Source organism: Rousettus aegyptiacus, unplaced genomic scaffold, assembly GCF_014176215.1.
Source record: "Rousettus aegyptiacus isolate mRouAeg1 unplaced genomic scaffold, mRouAeg1.p scaffold_m13_p_6, whole genome shotgun sequence".
In the NCBI taxonomy this organism is placed as follows: domain Eukaryota; kingdom Metazoa; phylum Chordata; class Mammalia; order Chiroptera; family Pteropodidae; genus Rousettus; species Rousettus aegyptiacus.
Genome location: NW_023416309.1, coordinates 33,680,417 through 33,704,249, shown reverse-complemented (window position 1 = coordinate 33,704,249; position 23,833 = coordinate 33,680,417). Strand labels below are relative to the sequence as shown.

The 23,833-nt window shown below is 36.5% G+C and overlaps 1 protein-coding gene across 2 annotated transcripts in view; it reads right to left on the bottom strand.

The window, feature by feature from the left end:
• The window catches only part of TNKS2 (tankyrase 2), a 55,620-nt gene extending 35,377 nt beyond the window's left edge, over window positions 1-20,243 (bottom strand). The window contains exons 1-7 of one of the 2 annotated variants that reach the window (XM_016151284.2): window positions 19,693-20,243; window positions 8,893-9,117; window positions 6,655-6,750; window positions 5,359-5,395; window positions 5,120-5,195; window positions 4,661-4,755; window positions 2,674-2,740 (exon numbers count right to left, since the gene is read on the bottom strand). In XM_016151284.2, coding sequence (XP_016006770.2) covers window positions 2,674-2,740; window positions 4,661-4,755; window positions 5,120-5,195; window positions 5,359-5,395; window positions 6,655-6,750; window positions 8,893-9,117; window positions 19,693-19,882 — 786 coding nt within the window. In that variant the 5' untranslated portion in view covers window positions 19,883-20,243. The remainder of the gene's footprint in view (window positions 1-2,673; window positions 2,741-4,660; window positions 4,756-5,119; window positions 5,196-5,358; window positions 5,396-6,654; window positions 6,751-8,892; window positions 9,118-19,692) is intronic. The other variant, XM_016151285.2, reaches the window with a different exon arrangement.
• Between the last annotated feature and the right edge of the window lie 3,590 nt (window positions 20,244-23,833).

Here is a 23,833-nt window from a genome sequence, read left to right as displayed (position 1 = left end):
GGGTCAAATTAAAGAGGAGGAAAAAAATATCTTACTGTACTGTACTCATTTTTTCACTTAAAAGCAGCACTTTATGGCTTCTCTTTGGAATGTCTGAATTGCCAGCATCACTATTTTTGCTCTTTACTAAGTAAAATAATGGTTAAATACAATCACCATAATATCAGCACAGCAAGCTGATAACAGAGATAGTTACAAAATGACTAACTTGCAGGTAGCATTTATAGCATGGATATACTAGATAAAGGGCTGATTCATGTTCCAGGTAGGACAGGGCAACATTTAATCACACTACTCAGAATGGCAAACAATTTAAAACTTATCAACTGTTTATGTGGAATTTTCCATTTTGGACCACAGTTGACTGTGGGTAACTGTAGGTGCAGAAAGCAAAACTGTGGATGGTGGGTAGGGACTACTGTAGTTTGCTGAGTTTTGACAAATGTACATATTTATGATACTATCACCCAATTCAAGATATAGGACACTTACATTAACCAGAATGTTTCCTTATGCTCTTTTTTTATAGACAATTCTGCCCCTATTCTGATGTTAGCACCATAAATTAGATCTACCTGTTCTTGAATTTCATAAAAATGGAAGAACACAGTATGTACTTGTCTACCTTCTTTCACATGTTTCTGAGAGTCATTCATATTGTTGTATCAATAATTCATTTTTATTGCTGAGTAGCATTCCATTGTATATGAAAAACCACAATTTACTTATTCATCACCCTGTTGATGGGTATTTGGACTATTCCTAGTTTTTAACTATTAAAAATAAGCTTTTATGAACATTAAAGTCTCTTTATAGACACATGCTATCATTTGCATATATCACTAAAAGTGGAATTGTTGGGTCATATGGTAGATATATGTTTAGTTTTATTAGAAACTGCCAAACACTTTTCTAAAATGGCTGTATTATTTTTGCATTGCTTCCATAAATGTTTGAGTTTCAGTGCTCCACTGCCTCGCTAATACTTGTTATCCATCTTTTTAATTTTAGCCATTTCCAAGTATTGGAGTTGGATGGACCACAAAAGTCCTTCTAGTTCAACCTTGCATCAAACACAAAATCCCTTCCACAGTATTCCTGGAGAAGGTGAACCTGCAACTTATTCTTTTAGTACTTTCAGTGATAGGAAACTAATTCTCAACTAACCTAACTTTTTATCCTTACTAGATAACTGTTGATAACTATTTCATTAAGTTAAATACGTACTTTAAACTTTGACCTACTGTTTTTTGGAGCAAAAAATATCAGTATTCTTCGTTGCAATTATTTGAAGGCAACTCTTATGTTTTTCTTTTCCAGTCTAAACACTTTCAGCTTTTTCACTCACCCTTCTTATCAAATGGTTTCTAGACTTCCTATCACCCTAGTGGACCTCAACAAAATACACTTCAGCTTAAAAATTCATTAAAAAAATACTGAGCACCTAGAATGGCAATAGATTTTCAATGTGATTTGACTGTGAAAGTATAATGCATCTGTTTTTACATTTGCTCCTGACACCGTACTCCTACTACTGGCATAAAATTATGTTAGCTTTATAAGCAGTCACATCACAATCTATATTGTATCCTGGTCATGAAAAGAAGCTGCTACATGTGTGCTGGTAAATGCCAGCTTCTGCTAGCCAGACCCTTTAGCAAAGGTTGCCAACAGACAGACTCAGCATTGCCCAGGACCTCTGCCTGTATTCCCTTCACTATCTACTTGCTTTCTCCTGACTCTCCTGAACTTGACTACTCTGGTATCTGTTTGCACTCTCACCTTTGCTAACTTTCTCTCTATATATGACCTCTAGTCAGCGTCCCATTCTCATTTAGTAAAACACTTAAGTCTTAGGAAAACGCCATTCGGTTGTCTGTAAAGGACCACTGCAACCTGTCTGATGTTTCATTCTCATTTACATAACATTCCAAATAGCCTGCTGAACTCAAGATTCAGTTTTATAACAAGCAAAAGCATTACTGCTATAAATGTATAACATTATACCTATATTATAAATTTAAAAAGGCTTATGGGCTACTCAGAGTACCTAATCATAACAAAGTTGTTTCTGTGGCAAAAATATTGAAGAGACAGAATGGGTGCAGAGTAAGAGAAATCTAAAAAGTATGTCAAATATACAAATAGAGGTTAGGGGACAAAAGGAAATGGGGATTGGATCCACTCTAAGGCGAACGTATATATTCTATTCTCATCCAATAGGGAGCAGAACAAGGAATTTCTTGCTGGAAACCTGTTTGTTAAACAATAGCCACCTAGCATACTAAAAGATGTAAAGCTTACCAAGTGAGCCTGTTCCAACTCAAAGTACAACTGGATAAGTCTTGCAAATATATCTGGTGGTTTTAATAATATACGATTCACTAAAAATTGCTTTCTAATATTTTCAAGTTTTGAAACTTCACCCTTATCCACAAATTACAGAATCACTTAATCTGCTATTCATACAATGGTAGAGCTACTTTACATTTAAAATCTTATGGTATCTCAAAAATCTCAAGCAGTCAGATGCTGACCTATCATCAATCATCTGTATTTTATAATAATTATATATATTCTTCTATTCACAAAGCACTAAAAACACATAGAAAACAGATATACTATGTATTTAAATAATTTATATAATTATAAAAAAAGTACAAGAGAACTAACCTTGACCAGAAGTTCAGTTACTTCATAATGACCATAAGAACAGGCATTGTGTAAGGGCACCAGATCACTACAATATGAAGGGGGGCGGGAAGAAAGTCTGTTATTACAGATTCCCTAGGCTTGTTTATTGAATTTTAATTTAAACTTACAGTTAGATTTAAATAGCAAGTGGCTTATGTGACTTTCTAATAATAATGCATAAAATTTAATAACATCTATATGAACCCTAAGTCCTAACTATTCTAACTCCCAAGTCTCTTTCAAATCTTTTTTTTTTCCCCACTACTGTTTCTACCACTGCCTTGGTTTGGGCCTCTACTATTTCTCCCTGTACTACTGAAATAATCCTTTACTTCAATTTGTCCTCCAAGCTGCAGCCCAATTTTTCAAAAAGAGAATGTGGTCTGGTTACTCCTTGTTTTAATGGCCTTCACTGGCTCTTCCTTGCTTTTGAAAGACAGTGTCTATTGCTTAGCCTGGCATATAATGATCTGATCCTCTCTAGTCTCAATAATAGTATGCCAAACCATTTGCAGTTCCCTGAATGCCTTTATACACACTATGCCCTGGGTTTAGGAAAGATTTCCCTTCCTCTTGGCCTACTTCTATACATCTTTTCCAAACTCAGAGCTCAAACATTGGCTCTTCTTTGAAACTTTTTGAGATTCTGTCAGGTAAATTGCTTTATTCTTAATAAAACTGAAACTCAATTCCTTCAGGATGGCAATGGAAAAACTTTCTATATAAGAAGGTACAGTAGAACCTTAAAATCTTGACTTATCTTTTAAGCTGTTCCTTCTTGGGGACCACACACATTATGATGGTCTCTGGTGAGTGATGGCCATCCATCACTTACTCTTTAGTTCTATTTGTCCTCTCTTTAAAGGCTCATGACTTTCCTTACCATTTCTGGTATTATGATGTACTTACCTGAGAGCACTAATTTCACTTCCAACTATCTACTAGCTACCCCCACCTGAGTTCCCACCATCATCTCATAAAACCAAGAGTTCTAAAAGTGAACTCAATGTTTCCCCCTAAAAGAATCCCACTCTCCCAACCCCAGATTTTACTATGTGTATCATTGGCTCTCACTCATTCAGCTTTGAAATTTGAAATGAAATGTAGTTATCTTTTTATTCCTTTCTCTCTCATCACATCCAGACATTCAACAAATCTTATCCATTCTTACTCTGTAATATCTCTTGCATTGTCTTTTCAATTCCATTTCCTCTGCCATCACTACAGATCTTCATTATGCCTGAACCCCTACAAAACTCACTTTCCTAACTGCTCTTTTTGTCTCTAGTCTCCCTCTTCAATCTACCCTACACATTGCTGCAAGAAAATGCCTCCTAAAACTCCTTTTAGAATCATCATCCTCTTTGCTTAAGGTCCTTCAATGGCTATAGTGGCTCACAGAATGAAGTTTGAATTACTTAGTATAAAATATCAAGTCCTCTAAAACCTGGTTCTTACCCATTTCTCCAACTCCAACCTTCATTTCTCTTCCGATTGAAAATCTGTTTCAGCCAAGCTGATCTAGTCATTGTTTTCTTAATTATGTTATAATATCTGCTTTAGCATCTCTTCACACCAATTCCCTTGCACAAAGCAGTGATGTTTTCTAAACTCTCTTTCTTGAACTGAGTTCAGGTCAAGTAATATCTCCTTCTGAAGGATTTCCCAGTCACTATAGCCATCACTGAGAACTCCCCATGGGTATCTCTCTCTATCACCACACACTCAGCAGAGAACCTGTATTTGTTAAGTATCTTTTCATGCTCCCTAAAGAGTAGCGTAAGCTCTAAGAGTGTTGTCTTAATGCTTTTTTTAACTTGCCATGTCCTTGAAGCAATCTGCATATTGTAAAAGCTTGATAAATGTTTATGCTGTTTAGTAAAAAAATATGAATTTTATAAGGTTATAGAAATTATTATAAAGACAGTAACATTTAAGAAACCCTCATTTTTGTTCAGATACTTACCCTTTATCTTTAGCATGGACATCAGCTCCATGTTGCAATAACAGCTGTACAATCTTTACCCTATTGTATCCTGCTGCCAAATGCAATGGAGTTGACTGAAATATTAATCAGAAAAATGAATGAAATTCAAATACTGGCTAAAAAAAAGTGCAGAAAGCAAAAATTCCAAATATAAAAGCGGAAATTCAGAAAATACTTTATAATTCACTGTTAAATAGTTACCAATTTGGTTTTATAAAATCCAGCAAATACACTCAAGGCATAGTATAAAAGTTTATAAGTTCATTATTGCAAATAGGAAGCACATAACTAAATGTTTATTATCAATAAAGTTTTACTGTTTAACTTTATCCAAAAAAAAATATCAGCATTCTCATTAAATGTGTTAATTTATAGGAAAATAAATGTATTTTAATGTTTCCAAGAGATGAATACAAACTTAGTTGCAAAAAGAAATACCTTTCTACCATCACTTGCATGGCAGTTGACATTTAATGGTGTGAGCAGAGCCATCATTTTTTCCTCATTGCCACTCCTAACAAATACACAAACAATGTATTAGCAATTTCTATTCTTTATCAGATCCTATCTGAAGACATTTATGTGAACATTAAAAAAATTCATTCTCTTTTCAAGTTTGCTTATTGTAAAAAAACATTTAAATGGTGAAGTATTCATGGTACATATTTATAACACACCTGGCACTTTCCAAGAGTTCATCTTTCTTATATTCACCTGTGAATTAGAGGAAAAAAGGCAGAAATTTAAAAAATTTAATTACAAAAGTAATGACAAATTTATGCATAAAGATGCTTACCAAAATATATTTAAGTAGATAAATTTGGAAATAAATTCCCAGTAAATGGAAAATGGTTAATCAATAGAATACTGTGTTGTTTAAAAATATTTACATAACAAATTACCTGTTATAAAAGTGAAAAAAAATTCAGTGTTATATATTGGAGTGTGACCACAATATACAAAAACAATATGCATAGAAAAAAAGAAAGCCAAGAAGGAAATATACTACAATTTGAATAAAGTTTGTCTAGGGTGGTAGTTATGGGTGAGCCTTTTCCTTTTACTCCTTAAATTTTCTAAAATCAATATGCTATTTGCTTAACACACAAAATGCATCCATAACTTCATTCAAAAGCCAAAGAAAAAACAAAATCCAATATACCAACATTCGAAAATGACAAAAGATAATCTATAGCACAACCAATTAAACACAATTCTTAACATTCCTGTGAATCTATATTTTTCAACATTAAAATTGTTTTTATTATAATGTTACTTTAAATACAGTCAGCCCTCCATCATATCTGCAGTCTTTGCATCCACGAATTCAACCAACCTCAGACTGAAAACAGTAGTTTCAGTCTACAGTTAGGAATATGTGGATGCAGCGGGCTGACTGTATGCACTGTTTCACGGCCATTTTATCTATATAAGGAACTTGAGCTTTCACAGGTTTTTTCACTCCATGGAGATCCTGGAACCTTAGATATTAAGGGACACCACTACATACAAATAAAAATGACTATAAATATAAACTTTTTAAGCCTGTAGCTTTTATATTTACAATGAATATAAAATAAACCCCTTCAAAATTAATACAATTTAAATTAACATAATATAACATACGGGTAGTGTCTAATTTGCTAAAATGAAATCCAAACTGCTGCCCACAATATGAATTGTGTACTGATTGCTACTCTAAGGCTTCTTTGAGCTCCGAAGATTTTTTGAAAAGATAAAAGCAGAAAAAAGCATGAAATAGTAAAGGAGGAGCACCAATTTAAAAAGAAAAAACAAAAGCTTTACCTTTTTTTAGATAAGACTCAAATGCCAACTGTCCAGTTGTAGAAAAAAATATCAACTGAACTAACACTATTTATCTAGTTTAAGGTCATTAACTGCAGGAAGCTGACTACCTAGCAAGCTCATTCTTTATATTCTTCCTGGAATACCTAGAGAGTACATAGACTTACCAGTCAGTACTGCTTTGGCAGATGGGTCTGCTAAATCCAATGCTGTCCTTCCATCTGTATTTCGGATGGTTGGCTCGGCTCCATGCTGTAACAGCACTGAAAAATAGCAACATTACCTTTTTTTAAGATGGTAATCATGACAGACTGATTTTAGTAAATTCCATTTCAGAAGTCTCAAGGTTTTTTCAGGATTTTCATATCCTGCTAGTAAATATATTTTAAATATAAAAAAATATAAATCATTCCATTATTTAACATATTATACACATTAAATAAATGTCCTCTAAGGTCAAGGTCAGATTTTATTTTGCCAGACAAGTGACTAAGGATAGATAAGTGTATAAGGGAATAAAAGGAAAGTTTGCTTGAAATCTTGTTTTCTCATTTCAAATGAATACTGCCAACATTAGAAAGATTGTTCTATCATAACAGAAATGAAATTTCTAAAGCTGTAGATAGCCCAGGAATAGGGATCTGTGGAATTAAAAAAAAAAAAAAAAATCACGCAGGTAAATTCTTAAAAAAAAAAAAAAAAAAAAAACGAAAAAAAAAAATACTCTGTAGCATTAACAAATCCCAAAACTGCTACCTTATAATCCAAAGCATATAGAAGGAAAACACCTGTGCTATACTCTGTATTGCTATTTGTTATATATAAAGGTATTCCAGTATACTCTCCAAATAAGGAGATGGGGAAAGATGGGCAAATACATGCAGAAAGTGAGGCCCAACTCCTGTTCTTTGACAGGGTTAATGTTCATTTTACTCTACTTCTAAACTGTATCAACACAATCCAACAGAAGTAAAAATGAAGCATTAACGTGACCCATATATGTAATTTAAAATTTTATTCTAGCCACATTAAAAAAATAAAAACAGATTAATTTTAATACATTTTATTTAACCCAATATACCCAAAATATTATCATTTCAATATTTACATTTATATGTTAACCTATATAAAATTAGATATTTTGCATTCCTTGTTTTCATATCGAGTCTTTGAAATTTGGTGTATTTTCTCCTTACAGTACACCTCAATTTGGACTAGCCACATAACAATTCATCAGCTATCATACTGGATAGTGCAGATCTATAACTATATTTGGAAAACCCTATATTATTAAAGATAATTATTTATATGTCTGAAACTCAGAAACCAGAAAAGGATTATGAGCAGAAGGCAGTAACAAAATAACACATATAGGAAAGGAGAATTGGGCAGAGGTTACTAGGTAATGTATTTTACATCTTTATAAATTACCTAATTTAAACTAAGATGGTGATTTTTGTATAAATAGTGATTTGGGGTTTTAGAAGCAAGGGAAAACAATATAAGTCTAGCATAAAGCCCCTGGACTTTTCCTAGTACACAGAACTGGCTTTCTTTCTCCCTCAAGGACTTCAACTGTTCCTGTTTTGCATTAGGAAAGGAAACTAAGGTAGCAGAGTCCAAAATCTCTGTGAGGCTCAGAAAAGTCAGCACCAGGTAAATGAAAACTCTCAGATAAGTAGCCTTCTCACATAAAATTTTCTGTCAATGATCAATCTGTCAGGCAAATCCTAAGTATTCTAAATGGTTGATATTTTTTCCTTCAAATGCTTCTTTACTTATCCTGCCATTTCTATTCTTCTACAACCACCCTAGTTCCTACCCTCATCAGTTCTCATCTGAGTTATTCTCCAGTTCCCTAATTAATCTCCTTGATGCCATCCATTCCACGAGCCTCCTACCAGATCACTCTTTCTAAAATACATCCTTAAAAGTCTTCGATAATTCCACATGACTTACATAACAGTAACAAGCTTCTTAACATGGAATTCAAAGCTCTTTATAAGAAAGTCCCTGGCAACCTTTACAAAAACTTTTCTACCACTACTTCCTGGAAAGACTCCTGGAGTGACTTGACTCCAGTTAACTCATTGTGCTCATTATCCTCTAACATAGCTGTTCACTTCTTCCATGCTTTTATCTGGTTCTTTGTGTGTCCTAGCTCCCAAGAGAATCCAAATTTCTAGGCAACAGGAATTTTGTACTGTACTCTCTAAAGAACTTAAGCCCAGAACAACACACACAAAAATACTCAGTAAATAGTGATTAGATTAAATATGAAGTGTTCTTAAGCGCTATTTAAATTCGGCCTGGCAGAATTTGATTGTATTAACAAACGAAGTCAATTCAGATTCAGAATAGTTACAAACCATTTCGGGAAAATGATGCAAAGTAAACAGTCTTACCGATGCAAACATCAATCTTTCCTTTAATTGCAGCTTCATGGAGAGGAGTGTAATTCCAATTATCACGAGCATTTGGGTCTGCACCATGTCGCAAAAGGAGATTGACTACTTCAGCATGACCAAAAGAGCATGCGTTATGAAGAGGAATCAGGCCTCCATCATCACGTGCTTGGACATTTGCACCATTCTGAAGCAAATATTCAACTACATCTTTCCGCCCAAAACCTAGAAGAAAACAAATTATCCACATTTAAGTCCTCTAAATACCTCAATTAAAATCAGTATGTAGAAGCCATGCTAAAATGTTTTTGAATGGAAAATACGAGATTCAACAAATCAAAAATTCGCTGGTAAATAGGTGATCTGAAATTGATCACTAATTTATCCTGATGAGAAAGCCAAAGGGTCTCTCTAATGTCTTAAGAGAAAGGTCATAAGTCACTGAAAGCTAAAGTTCAATTATTTCCCACCTTGTGGAGTTAAGTGGTTGAAGAGATTAACTGTTTTATTAGTTTTGTTTTAATATTGCTATGCTTTATGTCATAAAGACAGGATCTTTGTATCTTTGATTCTATTTTCAAACAACTCACAGTTTAAGATGGGGAGAAACAATAAGAACCAATAATTTCAACACAGTATAATTGCCACAATAGGGGTATATATAAAATGCTATTAGTGCTCAAAGAAGAGAATACCTAAATTGGAGGAAAGCAGAGAATGGGGAGACCTATTCCAGAGGACATTTCAGCGATGATATCTGAGCTGAAGGCTTACAGAAAAATAAATGGATCATTAGAGAATGAGAGGAAAAGTGGGGGTGTGAAGGAGCAGAGCAAGGGATGAGTACTGGAATCAAAGCAGAAGAAACAAAATGTACACAGGCACAGAAGCATGAAAAAGCAAATCCTTCATGATAGCCAGGACACAGGATGCCCAAGAAGGCAGATGCCAGATGTTCTCTGTATCTATGAGTTCAGTTTTTTTTTTTTTTTTTTTAAGATCGCACATATAAGTGAGATCATACAGTATCTGTCTTTCTTTGACTTATTTCATTTAGCATAATGCCCTCTGGGTCCACTCATGTTGTCGCAAATGGCAAGATTTCATTCTTTTTTATGGCTGAATTATATTTCCTCGTGTGTATATATTAAATTTTCTTTATCCATTCATTCATCAATGGACACTTAGGTTGTTTCCATGTCATGGCTATTTTATATTTTAGATAATGCTGCAATAAACATGGAGGTGCAGATATCTTCTCAAGTGAGCATTTCCTAATGAAATCTTATATTGAAATCATATATAAAATCCCAATATATGTCATGTTCACAGCAAAAATACCCAATACTGGGTACATGGTTGGCACTCATGAAGTTGAAAATTAAATGAATTCAACTTAATGAAACTATTCAATTTAAACCCCTCTTTTTCCCCTTCACAAAGACCAAAAGGAAATTATCCTTGTATTCCTGAGGCACTTCTTAGAAACAGCATAGATAATACTGCTACAACATGTCAGTGGTCATTAAAGGGCAAGCAAATATCTAATATTAAAAACATACACTGTCCTACAATTCCCTTTTTAAAAATCTAATAGTAAGTATCTTAGAATTCAACTCCTATGGTACAACTTTTATTTGTTGGAAGTATCATAATTTAACTATTTTTTTTCATGATACTAAAGTTGTTTTTAATCGTTTGCCACTGCACACAATGCTGCCAGGACTAACTAAAGAGAGAGAAAACTGAAAGCATCTGGTAGCTTAATGAATTTGGAGAAAGGAGAAAAGGAATGGGAATGACTATCAGATTTCTGAGATATAAAACAAAAGTTTTGTGGGATAAGGTGATTTATTTTTGAAAATGCTTAGTTTAAGGTGCTTGTGGAACAAATGCCAAGTAGAAGGTTCTGTGGATTTTGAACTCAGTAAAAAACCTATGAAGTAGAGGCTGACATTTTAGAATTGTGACTATAAAGATGGTATTTAAAGCCATGTGTGAAAACGAAGAAATTTGTCTAGAGAGCACTAGTTTTCTACCTGTTTTGTTGAAGGAAGTGTACTGTCTATCAAAGAGCAATTCCTTCACACCTTACACTGTAGTTCTTTCTCACTTTCAAGGTCTTTGTCCTTTTCACAACCCTATCAATCTCTCTCCTCTCTACCAGACTATTCCTAACCGTATGTAAACACACCCTATATCTTCCGTTTTATAAAAAATATTCCTGAATTCACTTTTATTTCTCTGCTTCCCTGCATAACCAAACCTCTAAGGGTTGCCAGCAATTTTTTATCTTCTATTCACTCTTCTTCCAAATTCAATCTGGTGTCTGTTTCTTCCCTATAACTGCTTTAATTTAGGTCACTTACACTCTCCATGTTGACAAATCCAAAGGACACATACCTGTCCTCATTTGAATAGATATCTTAGCAACATTCAACAACTAACTCATCCCCTCTTTCTTGAAACATCCTCTCCAAAGTTTCCATGACATCACATACTCCTAGTTTTCCTTGTCTCATCCATTCATTTAACAAATGATCAGGGAATATTTACTATGTGACACTTTTCTGGGTGCTTGCCTGGAATATACTAATGAACAAGATAACCAAATCCTTGCCTTTGAGGAACTTCTGTGGAGGTGGGGGAGGAGAGTAACATGTGCAAAAAATATGTCAGAAGGCAATTAGAAAAAAGAGCAGAATAAGGAGTGATCGGAGTGTGTATATAGAGATGGCACCATAAAGGAAGGTCACCATAGACCTTGTTGACAGAGACATTTGATCAAAGACTTGAAAGAGTGGGAATTAGCCTTAATGGCCAACAGTGAGGAGGCCAGAGTGACTGGAGCTGAGTGAGAAAGAGGGAGCATAGTATGAAATGAGGTTATAAGTGACAAGGGCCAGATAGAGAAGACTGAGGACCACTGTAAGACTCTTAGTTTTTTTATTCTGAGGAAAATGGAGAGCCACTGTAGGGTTTTGCACTGAGAAATTACATGGCATGACTTACGTCTGGCTGTTGTGTTAAGACTAGACTTAAGGGGGTTAAAAGTAAAGTAGATGATAGATTACGATGGTCTGGACCATAATCTGGTGATACTTGTCAGAATAATAAGTGGCAGATTCTAGATAACTCTGAAGGTAGATCCAGCATAGTTTCCTCATAGACTGAATGTGGAATTAGGGTAAGGGTGAGAAGATGAGAGAGGGCAAGAATGAGAGAGGAGTCATGGATGATCCCAAAGTTTTTGGACTGAGAAATGTGAGAAATGGAGGGGTGGAGTTGGCATCAATTCAGATAGGGAAGGCTGAAAAAAAAAAAAAAGGTTTGTGACAGAAGGTGAAGAGTTCAAGTTTTGGACATATCCTATCTCTCTGAGAGTTTCCTGTTTCCTCCATCCAATTTCTAAATGCCGGAATTCTAAGACTCAGTTCACTATTCTCTTTTCCCTTCTTAGATGATCTCATTTACTCCTATGGGTTTAAATACCATCTAGATATACAATCTGCAAATTTAAGTCTAGACTTTTCAACTGAATTCCAGACTGTTTACTGAATATATCTCCACCTGGGAGAGATATATTCAAACTCAACGTGTTTCCCCAACTTCTTTACATTTCACTGACATTTCTCTAACTCAACCACCATGTCTCCAAACTGGACCTCGCATTTCCACTTCTGTCCTCAGTGACCTTTTAAAAACAATCATCATATCATACCCATTTTAAAAAAATTTGTTGGCCTCCCACTGATGCTCTTAGAATAAAATTCACTCAGTCTACTATGGCCTACAAGGCTCACTGCATGGAGTGGTCCTTACCTACTTTTCTAACTGCATATACTACCACTCTCCCCTTTCTGAAGTATGATCCAGCTTTCTTTCCGTTCATCAAGTATGACCACCTTACTCCTGGGACTTGGTACATGTTGCCCTTCTGCCTGGACAGCTCCTACCTTGTTCTTTGCATCTCTCACTTCTACTCAATGCCTAACCTGTTTAAATGTTACCACCTCATCACCTGATCAAGACGGCCATCCCTGATTATACTATCTAAAGCAGTCTATTCTGCCCACCCACATTATTTCCTGTCTTAACATTCTATTTATTGTTTTCCTCTCTTCTCCATTAGAATGCAAGTCCTTGAACAGAGATTTGAGTCCTCGTTGTCCAAAGCGGTATCCTCTGGCACTTATATCTCTACCTTAGTTCATCATTACTTCTCCAGTGTCCTTCGCACTGTGTGGCATGTAGAAATATGTTGATATTTGCTGAACAAATACATCATGCTATGAGAAAAGGAGATTAAGAAGTAAAACTGAAAAAGAATGGCACTGCAGAAGCAAAGGAAAATTTCAAGGAGGGAAAGGCCAAATCTGTTGCCACCATGCTGACTTGAGTCTTTCTTTTCATTGCCTAGGCATTGTTGATCATATTGTTGTCCCTAAGTAAGCCATCCATTGTTGCCCCAATCAATAGTTTTGCTAATCCAACTGTTCGGCACTTATCTGGAGGAAATGCTTTTAGAAAAAACTTCTTAAGTTGGAGAGCAAGAAGAAAGGAATCAGAACAAAGGTAAAAAAATTAGTAAAGGTACCTCTTCCTTTGGAAAGTTATTTGATGTACTCAAGCACTTTTATTAAGAAGGATCTTCAGTGGTGATCAATACATCTGAAGTAATCAAAATGGTGACTCACAGGCTAACTTCTCAAAAAAGGAGAGTGAAGTGGGCACAGAAACAACTGTAGAACATTTAGTTGTTACAAGAGATAGTGTCAATTAGGAAAATATCTGTTCCAAGATTGGCAATCTAGACGAAGAAAAGTCAAGTAGTCTTTTGTCAAAATGTCATGGGAAGAGAATAGAGTTGTGTAAAACCAAAGTTAAAGAAAGAGAGAGGCTCAATACATACTTAATGTATGACTAAATACTGAAATTGACATTTGAGCTGGGGAGGAGATATGGGTAGAAGGGAGAAGAGACTATATCTATGTACAGATATACCAAAAGTACAAGACACAGCTAACATCTATTCTGATTTTGTATTAACATGATTCCCTAGCCATTAAGATATGTGAAACCTGCCCAGAGACTGACAGCAGAGATCAGCATGTTTTCACAGTCACATTGTAAAGACTACAACATATGAGCAGAGGTCATGTTGCCATCCTGAGAGAAGAGATGAAGAGTCTGAGATTCTGAATGTATGAAGCCAACTCTTGGCATAAAAGGAAATTATTTAGGGGGGCGGGGTCAGTACGTAGCTATTTAAAATCTAAAAATCTTCTATTAGTGGCTTGGTGAAACCTTTAGATTCGAGATGCTTCCCAAACTCAGGGCTAATCCCTGATGAAATCCCCATTCTTATGCTCTAAAGAATAGTTCAAAGCATCTGTTAAGTACTCATTTCTTGAATAAAAAAATAGCTTTGCAGAATATATTCTGATCACGTTCTCACTGGCCAGGTAGAACATAAATAGGCCTATCCGGAGAGTCAATGCCAATCTCCATATTCTAAGGATCTCTTTAAAAAGGAATCAGAAGCCTAAAGTTAGTAGTTATGACTGCTGAGGATATATTGTGGTTTATTTTATAATTATGGAAGAGCACATATCTTCAAACACTGCTGTGTGAAAATCTGTATGAAACACCGAGTTTGAGTACACTATAAAACACTGACTATAAAGTGAAACAAAATAGGCTTACCTGAAAAGTAAATTTGCTTATCAATAAAGTGTCACTTAATGGCAGGTATTGTGTCCTGCCATTGTGTTCATTTCTGTTCACTGGCCAAGACCAGGATCTAGCATATAGAACTTAATAAACATTTGTTTAGTGCATATCTAATACTTTGTTGGAATAGTAAGCATATGACCCTCACATAGAATATAGAATTATTTGTGACTACAAAAAGCAGTCTAATTGATTTTTCTCCTGTCAAATTTCATTACTATCTAGACACCATCAGTTTCAGCAGTTCTAGGGACTGTCTTGCTACTCATGACTATTGTTAACAGTATCAAATTTAGCTGCTATATTGGAAACATCCTTTCACCTGAATGGCTTCCAAAAAGCTATAAAGCAGTGGAAGTCACTACAGAGAAACCAACCGGGCCACTGATGATACAACTGGTCCAATATGAAATGACAGTGATGTCTTGCCAATCTAAAGGTAAGCTGGTGTCATGTGCTTTGTCCAAAGAAAACTTTCAGAAACAAAAAAAAAATTCAATAAGTGCCATGAAACAGAGAAGGCTCCTATAGTCTGGGAGATGCGATGTATAATCAAGCAGCCTTTACCTTTGATTCATGTAGCCAGGACTGTCAGATTTTTCTGAGAGATGTCATTTAAAACTTCTCACTTACCAGTATCTTAGTTAACAAAGATCCAGAAAAGGTATTTCCCACATATATTTCTTTAGAATGAGGAATACAAAGGAAAGATCTTGCTCAATTCAAGTTGGGACAGATATGTTATCTGTCTGGTCAGACTAGGAGAAACTTGGAAAAGGGTGCAATGACATTTGGGGTAATGAAATTCTGACAATCTGAATGGGGAAGTACAAAAACAAGAACTACAAACTACTTGATACTGAAGCTGATCTCCTACCTCTAAGTTCAGCAAGAGTATAGCTCAAGTTTTGATATGCTAAGTCAAGAAAGATTCTGAACTCTTATATACTGTTTGTTTGATATTGGGGTTTTCTGATATAGAATTTAATCATCCTCACAGCAAATGCCAATCCTGAAATCAATAACCTGGAGTTCTAGTCCTAGGTAAGGAGTGTGAGTACATTTTGTGCATCTCCCATAATTATGATGTTGGCCTATAACTAAAAGAAGAAAATGTTATTGAAATATTATTGGAGGTCTTTAAAATAGCATTTTGGGAAAGGGCAGAATGGAAATCACAAAAGCTATTATATCTTTAGTAGCTGAGTTGTTAAAATCTTCAATTGGGGGAATCATTCCACTTTTTATATAGTCAAATTTTGACCTGTTGGCCCAACTGCCCATCATCCTATGTAGAAATCTTTTCTACAACATCTCTGAAAGATGCCGATCTAGCCACTGCTTGGATACTTCCAGTCAATTCCACAGCTGCATAGATGGTTAAAGGTAGTCTGATTCCTTGTAACCTTCTATTCACTAACTAGTTTTGACTACTGAAGCCATACAAGTTATATCTACTTTCTTTTCTATTGGCCTGTGTGATCCACATACGTGACGACAATAACAATGTTTAACTTTAGTCTTCTTTCATTTCTAGAATAAGTAATTCTAGTTTTCACATGTTACTTATATAATAAATTCCAGATGATCTAATCCCACTTCCCCCCTCTGAATAAAAGAAAATCTCTCTTACATGCAATTCACACAATTGAATATAATAATCAAAGTTCACTCTGACTGGTCCAATCACTGTACATGGCTGAGTAGCATACTACAAATACATAACAGTAACATAACACACTACAAATACAAAACAAGTGTTATCTTGTTTAGCTAGAACTCTACAAGCTCTTTTCAACTTGTCATTCTTTAATAACATATATACACATATATATACACACATACAGCCATTTCTTTCCACTATCTCTACATTTGAATTCCTTGAACCTAATAAATAATTTTACATACTTCTCTACTGAATGATCTCTCTGACACACCCCCACCCCTCAATATTTAAGATTCTCAAGCCATGGAATCCTATTCCACACCCTCACCCCAGTTCTAAGATTCTAGAGAATGCTATGTATTTCTTTCTCTGGCTATGATGGACAATAAGATGACTTTCTCCCAAAGTTACTGTCCTTCATCTTTGTTTTTCAGAAACAAGTTCAGAGAAGCAATCTCCTTTACTGAAATCTGTTTTCTAGGGGATTACACTGTCAAGAATTTTAGATGCTATTGCTTTTAGTGAAATCAGAGCTGCAGCCTCCCTACCACCAACTTGCCTCTACAAGTTTTGTGATGTGTCACAAAAAAAAAAAAATCATTCATATCCTGTGTGGAGAGGAAGGTAGGGGGAAATGGGGAGCTGACAGTGGGGGTGACTGAAGAGGAAACAATTTTTCTCAAAAGAAATGATTTCTTTAAAGCATACCTATCTAGAAGAAATGTAATCTAGTTAAATAATAAACTTAATAGAATAAAAGTTCCAATTTATGTTGGTTATTTTTCTTCGTTCACAAGAGAATTCCTTTGGGACTGACAACTGAACGATCATTCTTTTAATTGAACTAAATATTTTAGATGAAAAGACAGATAAAATTTTTTTATAAAGTGTTCTACCATAATCCACTTTCCTTGGTCTGCGCAGATCTCTCATTTCTGTTCCTTAGAAATCAAAACAAAAAGACGAAGACATGCCCCCTTCTCCAATAAAACCTCCAAACTTTAATTGGCTTAAAAACGTTTTGCCCCATAGCTTATTCTACAGTATACAAATGCAAGAAACTGCTAGGTCAGGCAGCTGCTGAGTCCCACCACTTATGCTGACCTTCCAATGGCAAGTTTACATGCACATTGATTCACCATCTACAAAAGATATTATAAAATCTATTCTCCATATACTAAGAGAAAATGTAGGAGGATGCGTTTATTTAAAAATTAAGGGTGGTGACAGAAATCTGTGGTGACAGAAAGAAATCTATCTATGGGAGGTGAACACACAATGTTAATAAATATAAGCTTACTGTTAAAATGTACAGCTAAAACTTACTAGATTTCATTAACCAATGTCGCCATAAAAATGAATTAATTTTAAAAAAATGAAGAAAATCTCAATAAAGTATGGACTTTAGCTAATAATAAAAAAATTTAAGAAAACAAGTTCTCTCAATATAATTAATAATTTAGATAGAATTTACAAAACCAGTTAAAAATAAGTTTTTATAATTTGGCATGTGCAACTTCTACATAATTTTAGTCTTTGTGACTTAAAAATTAAAAAAATTACATTAAAAAATGTCAGGAACAGCTGGCATTAGTTTTAGGTGTACATCACAGTGATTAGACATTTACATAACTTATAAAAGCTACATGCCTAGGTTTAAAAGGTCTTTAAATACAGACTATTAGTAATTTTTATTTTATTACTCATTTTATACCTTAATCTTATAACCTTTACTTGAAAATATAGGTAAATTGTGAGGGGTGTGTTTGTTCCTAAAATAAGCTGTCCATTTTAGTCTAAATGAACCACATGAAATCTATGTAGAAAGTACTTTGAAATGTTTGGACAGAACTGAGGGTGGTATAATGGGAGAACAAAACCAATATGATGCTAATTCCATAACTTTAAACCTCTAAAAATTACTATTTTCAGATATGAACTCATTAATACACCAGATTCTTCAAAGGTAGCAACTAAGATCTTCCTTGGTTATTTTTATCCCACAGATCAAGTGAACAGAATCTAAGTAACACTACCCTTTGGATTACATATCAGTTGGTTATGACGGTTTGCCAAATCAATTAAATGTTGACTACATGGTCAATTAAGACAATCAAAATTAGCTGAGGAAAGGCAGCACCGAACATCAAAATTTTAGGCAAAATGGCTACTAAGCAGGTGAGATTTGACTTCAATATTCTTCTCCCTTTTCTGCTGCCCACGGGAGGTTTCTAATTTGTCCACCAAGGGTCCCTTTAAAACAGCACCCAATGGGAATCCAACAAAGCCATAACTGATCAAGAAAGCATATTTAATAGTAATTACATTTTAAAAGAGACAGGTTAAATAAAGTAAACACATCTCCTGTCGGTAGGAAGTGTAAAAGCAATGTCTGTGAACAAGGAAATCTTTCCTACAGCTCCTTCTCTGCTCATCATTTCTACTCCAAAGGAATGAAGTGATTTAAAAACATCCTTCTGCTTTTTCGAAAAATTAAACAATCATGTAATACACTAAATAAAAAACCACGATTATCCTTAGTATGAGAACCTACTCCTATTTTCAATCATGCAAGGCTAACTTGAGGATTGTAATGATCTTCCTTCAAAGTGAAAAGTGTATGCTTTATAGAAATAAGCTGAGTCTCATTTCTAGTTCTTTTAAATTCTTCAATAAAATTTAATATGCTTATATCATAAAGAAAACTTAGCATATATTTTTTAAAAAGTAATCCAAACTATCTAAATCTCAGAATGAGGCGAGATTAGTCCCAGCTTAAATTCTAGATCCAAGCCGAAGTACTTGTACTATTTTTCCTCTCTTCCTACTACCTTCCACCCCAACTTGTGTGTGTGCCAGAGACTACAAACCCGCACCTAGCTTAATTCAGATCTTTTCTCCTAAAATTGACAATTTCCAGTTCTAGTCTCTCCAGAAACTTACTAATGACTACCACCTAAACAAATTAACGCAAATGTGTCAAAGGCCTTTGCATTTTACAAAGGCCTTAAAAGCTCAATCTAAATGATTTATAAGTTACAGTGGAACCTGTAAGAACGACAGATTTTGGAGATGACTGCCCTTTCACATCATACTAGATTCCCTACTTTTTTTCTGTGTAGAGGCCTCGTAGGGTAGCAAGACCGGAAGTTAATACAGGTATTGTTGATACAAAACAAAGTCCCTCCCTCCTCCGCAAAAAGACATTCTAGTGAGTGTAGCATGCCGCCCCCTAGCCCCTACCCTAATCTCAATTATACACTTGACGAAAGCGAGAAGTCCAGGACAGGAGTCCCAGGGGGAAAGGCCGGAGCAGAGGAGCACTATGTTTGGTTTCGAGCCTACGAACCCATGGGCGCAGGTGGAGTCTGGCGCGAGTTGATACGCGCTGTCCCAGTTACCTGCGGCGAAGTGGAGCGGGGTGGATTTCCTGCCCGCTGTGTCGCGGCTGTTCACCTTCTCAGGCGTCACCAGTCTCTTGACTCGCTCCACGTCCCCATTGCGGCACGCCTCGAATAGCTCGCGGGCGGCCGGTTCCACTGCCTCGGCCGCCGCGCCCGCGCCCCCGCCGGCACAGCGGCGGCCCGACATGATCCTGGCCGCCGCCGCCAGCAGCAGCGCCAGCAACGGCAGTAGGAGCCCCGGCCCCGCGAGCAGGAGGGCGAGGCCCCCGGGAGGAGACGAGCTCAGGGCCCGGGCCGCTCGGCTCCCTGCTGTCACCGGGCTTGTCGTAGTCCCATGGCCGCGCCGCCGCGCGCTCCTCACTCGGCCCCACGACCCCCGCGGCGGCAGAAGCAGCGCGAACCCGCCGTTCGAGCCCCGAAGCGACGCGGCGGCGGAAGCTGGCAAAGCCCCTCCTGCCAGTTCCGCGGAGACCTGGGAGCACACGTGACGACGCGCCGCGCGTGCGCGGTGGACGGAGACCCGCGGGCGGGTTTCCACGAGCGTGGCCGTGCGGAGGGGTTTGTGGGAAATGTGAAGCGAGAGCCTTGGACTGCTGGAGAATGGGTTGCGGCCCACCGCCATCTTTGTGGTGGGTTTTGCTGAAGTTGGGTGGGGGTGGGAGGTGCTGTTTATTGTCTTTTAAAAAAGATTTCCGGAGCTGAACATCTTTACTATTATTAAACCCAAAAGAGCCCTTGAAAGTTTTCCCCGATCTTGCATATTATTTTGGAATTCTTAATGTGGAAATTTCCCATATTTTCAGCTTGCACAATCCCTTTCTCTTCGGCGATTTCTGACATCTCTACTTTCTTCCCTTCCCCCACAATGATTACTTTGTTGTTTCTTGTAAGTTACTTCTCAGAAATGAATGAATTGCTCTCCACTTGACGGGAAGTTTGGATAAACTGCCCCTAGATCATCGAAAGGAAATTAGGAAAGACGTGAAAGTTTGTTCCAATTCTCAATAATTGAGGGGGATGGTTCTGATTAATTACACTTTGTCCGGGGCTAACCAAAGGGCCTATACGTAAATCAATATTTTACTGACTTGGTTGAGGTATGGCTGGCTACTTGAGACAAACTTTAATGAGTTGCAGAAAATAAATATTTTGACCATTGATGTAAGAAAAACAAAATTCTCCCATTTAAGGTAGTGATATAGCTGTTTATGAACATTCCTTACTCCACTCCCTGGCCTTAAGTAACTGATTAAAATGATACGTGCTGACCTTTGGCAAGCTGACAAGCGTTTTCCCCCTATTGCCTAAGCTTCTTAACCTGTCTTTCAAGAAAATCGGTTTTTGTTTGGAAATGTTGACTCACTACTCTGCTGAAAGGCTGAGGAAGTACACTTTCGGGAGCATTTTAATAAATATGTAAATTATGAATGTATATATACATAACATATACATAGTATATTTATCATAAATTTAAATTATGCGGCATGTTAATGAATGTGCATGAATGCACCTAAGAACTAGAAGGAATGATATTGCATCTATCTTTTTCTTCCCTGTTTCATCCAGTTGCCAAATGTATTCCCAAATTTATTATTCCTTGCTTACTAATTTGTACTTTAATCACTTTCCATGTGTGTATCCCTTAACAACAGTTTTGTTTTTGCATTTTATAAAAATATTGGTCTTTGTGATCTTTTTTTACTTCAGATGTTTGTAAGACATGCATTTATTTTCATTGGTTTATAGAGTTGCCAGATTACCACAAATATACCATAAATTTACAATTCTACTGTCCATTTGATTTGTTTTCAATTTTTTTTGTTGTTAGGAACAATAGTGTGCACAGGAAATAATTCAAGGTCACACCAGAGTTAGAGACAAAAGAAAAATTTATTAGAGAAAGGAAAATGCTCCACAGAGTGTGGTCCCCTCTGAGACAGGGAACGAGAGCTGAGGAGTACTGAGAAGGACAGTGAGAGGGGCTGACAGAGAGAGGAGACCGTGAGTGTTTGAGGAATTCAGTTTATATGTCCTTAATTTCTATGAATTACAGTTTAAAGAGTTTGTTTACTTGTTTTCCTTTGATTATATGGGCATGCGGCATGAAAGGCATGGGTATGCTGCGTTAAAGGCATGCTATCAATCCCAGCCTTTCATCTATAGGTTCCCTAGGTCTGGGCACAGAATGAATGGTTGGGTTTATTTTGTGTAGAGTAAGACTTAAAGACTTGAAGACTGTTTTTCTGTATTGGTATGGGTAAGTGGTTTGTTAGCAATCCCAAGCAGGAATCTTCCTTTATTCTGTAGGTTCCTGGCAGCACATTGCAAGCTCTGAATAGAGCTTGATTTAGCAGTTAGTTCTCATGCCTCTTTCCTACATTACTATAACATTTTTATGCATTTTCCTGATGCCAATGTGCAAACATTTAATAGAGAGTCAATCGACGGTTGGTGGTGGCACATAATGCCAAAAGGAATCCCCAACTTGGGGTGCTGTGAAGAAAGAAACTATTCAGTGCAAACAGCTCATTTGTGATACAGCGCGGCTGTGTAACAGCTCAATAGTGTTACAGCTCAATTATGAAGCAGCATGGCTATAGAACAGCATGGTTGTGAGGTGGCCTTAGGGCAGCAAGATGGCCCTGGGGCAAGATCCCTCTCTATCTAGACAGCTCTGGTCTGCTCTGCCCTAGTCTGCACCACTGGCTCTTGTCCACTCTGGTCTACTCCAGTTTGCTCTGCTCTGTCCTGCATTACTTTGCTCTGGTCTTAGATATTTCACCTCCATCTAGGAAGTGCAGTCTTTAAAGGAAAGAAAGGGAAAGTGTGCTTTTTGAATGAGAGGGGAGCTGACATGCAGAGAAGTGCCCATTCCTGGTCCCTAAATCAATCCATCTTTATGCAAATGAGGACTCTAAATCCTCACAGTTTGATTGGTCCAAAAAGCACTGTCTTGATTGATTGCAATGGAGTTGCTCTGATTAATTGATGAAGATGCTAATGGGGATATAGCTGTGCAGCTCAGATTAAACAGGGAAAGTCTTAGCCCTATTGGTCGAAATGCGATTCCAGGAATTCCTCTAAAACGGTTGGCTCAGAAGACAGGAACACAGTGCAGGCAGGCAGCAATGTGGAAAGTAAGCACGACTTGAAGCTCGGCTTGCATGAGAGGCCCCTGTTTAGCAATGGCTGCTAGGCTCTGTATATAAATTTGAGTCCAGTTAACCACCAGGAGCCCTTCTCAACAGGTACATGTATGACCACTATTAGTGTTAAGAAATGCAATTGGTGTCTTCAACTGGTAAACACTCACATATATAAAACAAAAGTTTCATGAAATAATGAATGTTTTAAAAAAATGCTAATTGTGACTCTAGGTAAATGGATTAGAGAACTCATAAATGAGTGGTGAACCCAGTTTGGAAAACACTGTAAGAATGGACTATCTAGGAGTGGAATGGCTGAGTCATAAGGAATGTGAATGGTCATTTTATAAGGAAATGACAAATTGTTTTTCAAAGAGTTTGTTAATAATGTACATGCTCAACAGCAGCATGTAATTTTTTTTTTAAATCTTAGCCTCTATAAATCCTTCATATTAGCAGATTAATTTTTCCAATATAGTGGGTCTCTATGGTATCTTAAAGAGGTCTTGGTCTGAATTTTTGAAAATACCAAATGATCCTCAGAGAAATGCAGATCAAAACCACAGTGAGACATTACTGAACATCTATTAGGATGACTACTATCAAAAAAGCAGAAAATGTTAAGTGTTGGTGAGGTTGTGGAGAAATTAGAACCCTTGTGCACTGCTGGTGGGACTGTAAAATGGTGCAACAGCTGTGGAAAACGGTATGGTGTTTACTCAAAAAATTTAAAATAGAACTACTATATGAGCCAGTAGTCCCACTTCTGGGCATATACACAAAAGAATTGAAAGCATGGTTTTGAAGAGATATTTGCACACTCACGTGCATAGCGGCATTATTCACAATAGCCAAGAGATGGAAGCAACGCAGATGTCCCTGAATAGATGATTGGATAAACAAAATGTGGTATATACATACAACAGAATATTATTCAGCTTTAGTAGGAAGAAAATCCCATCATATGCTACAACATGGATGAACCTTGAGGA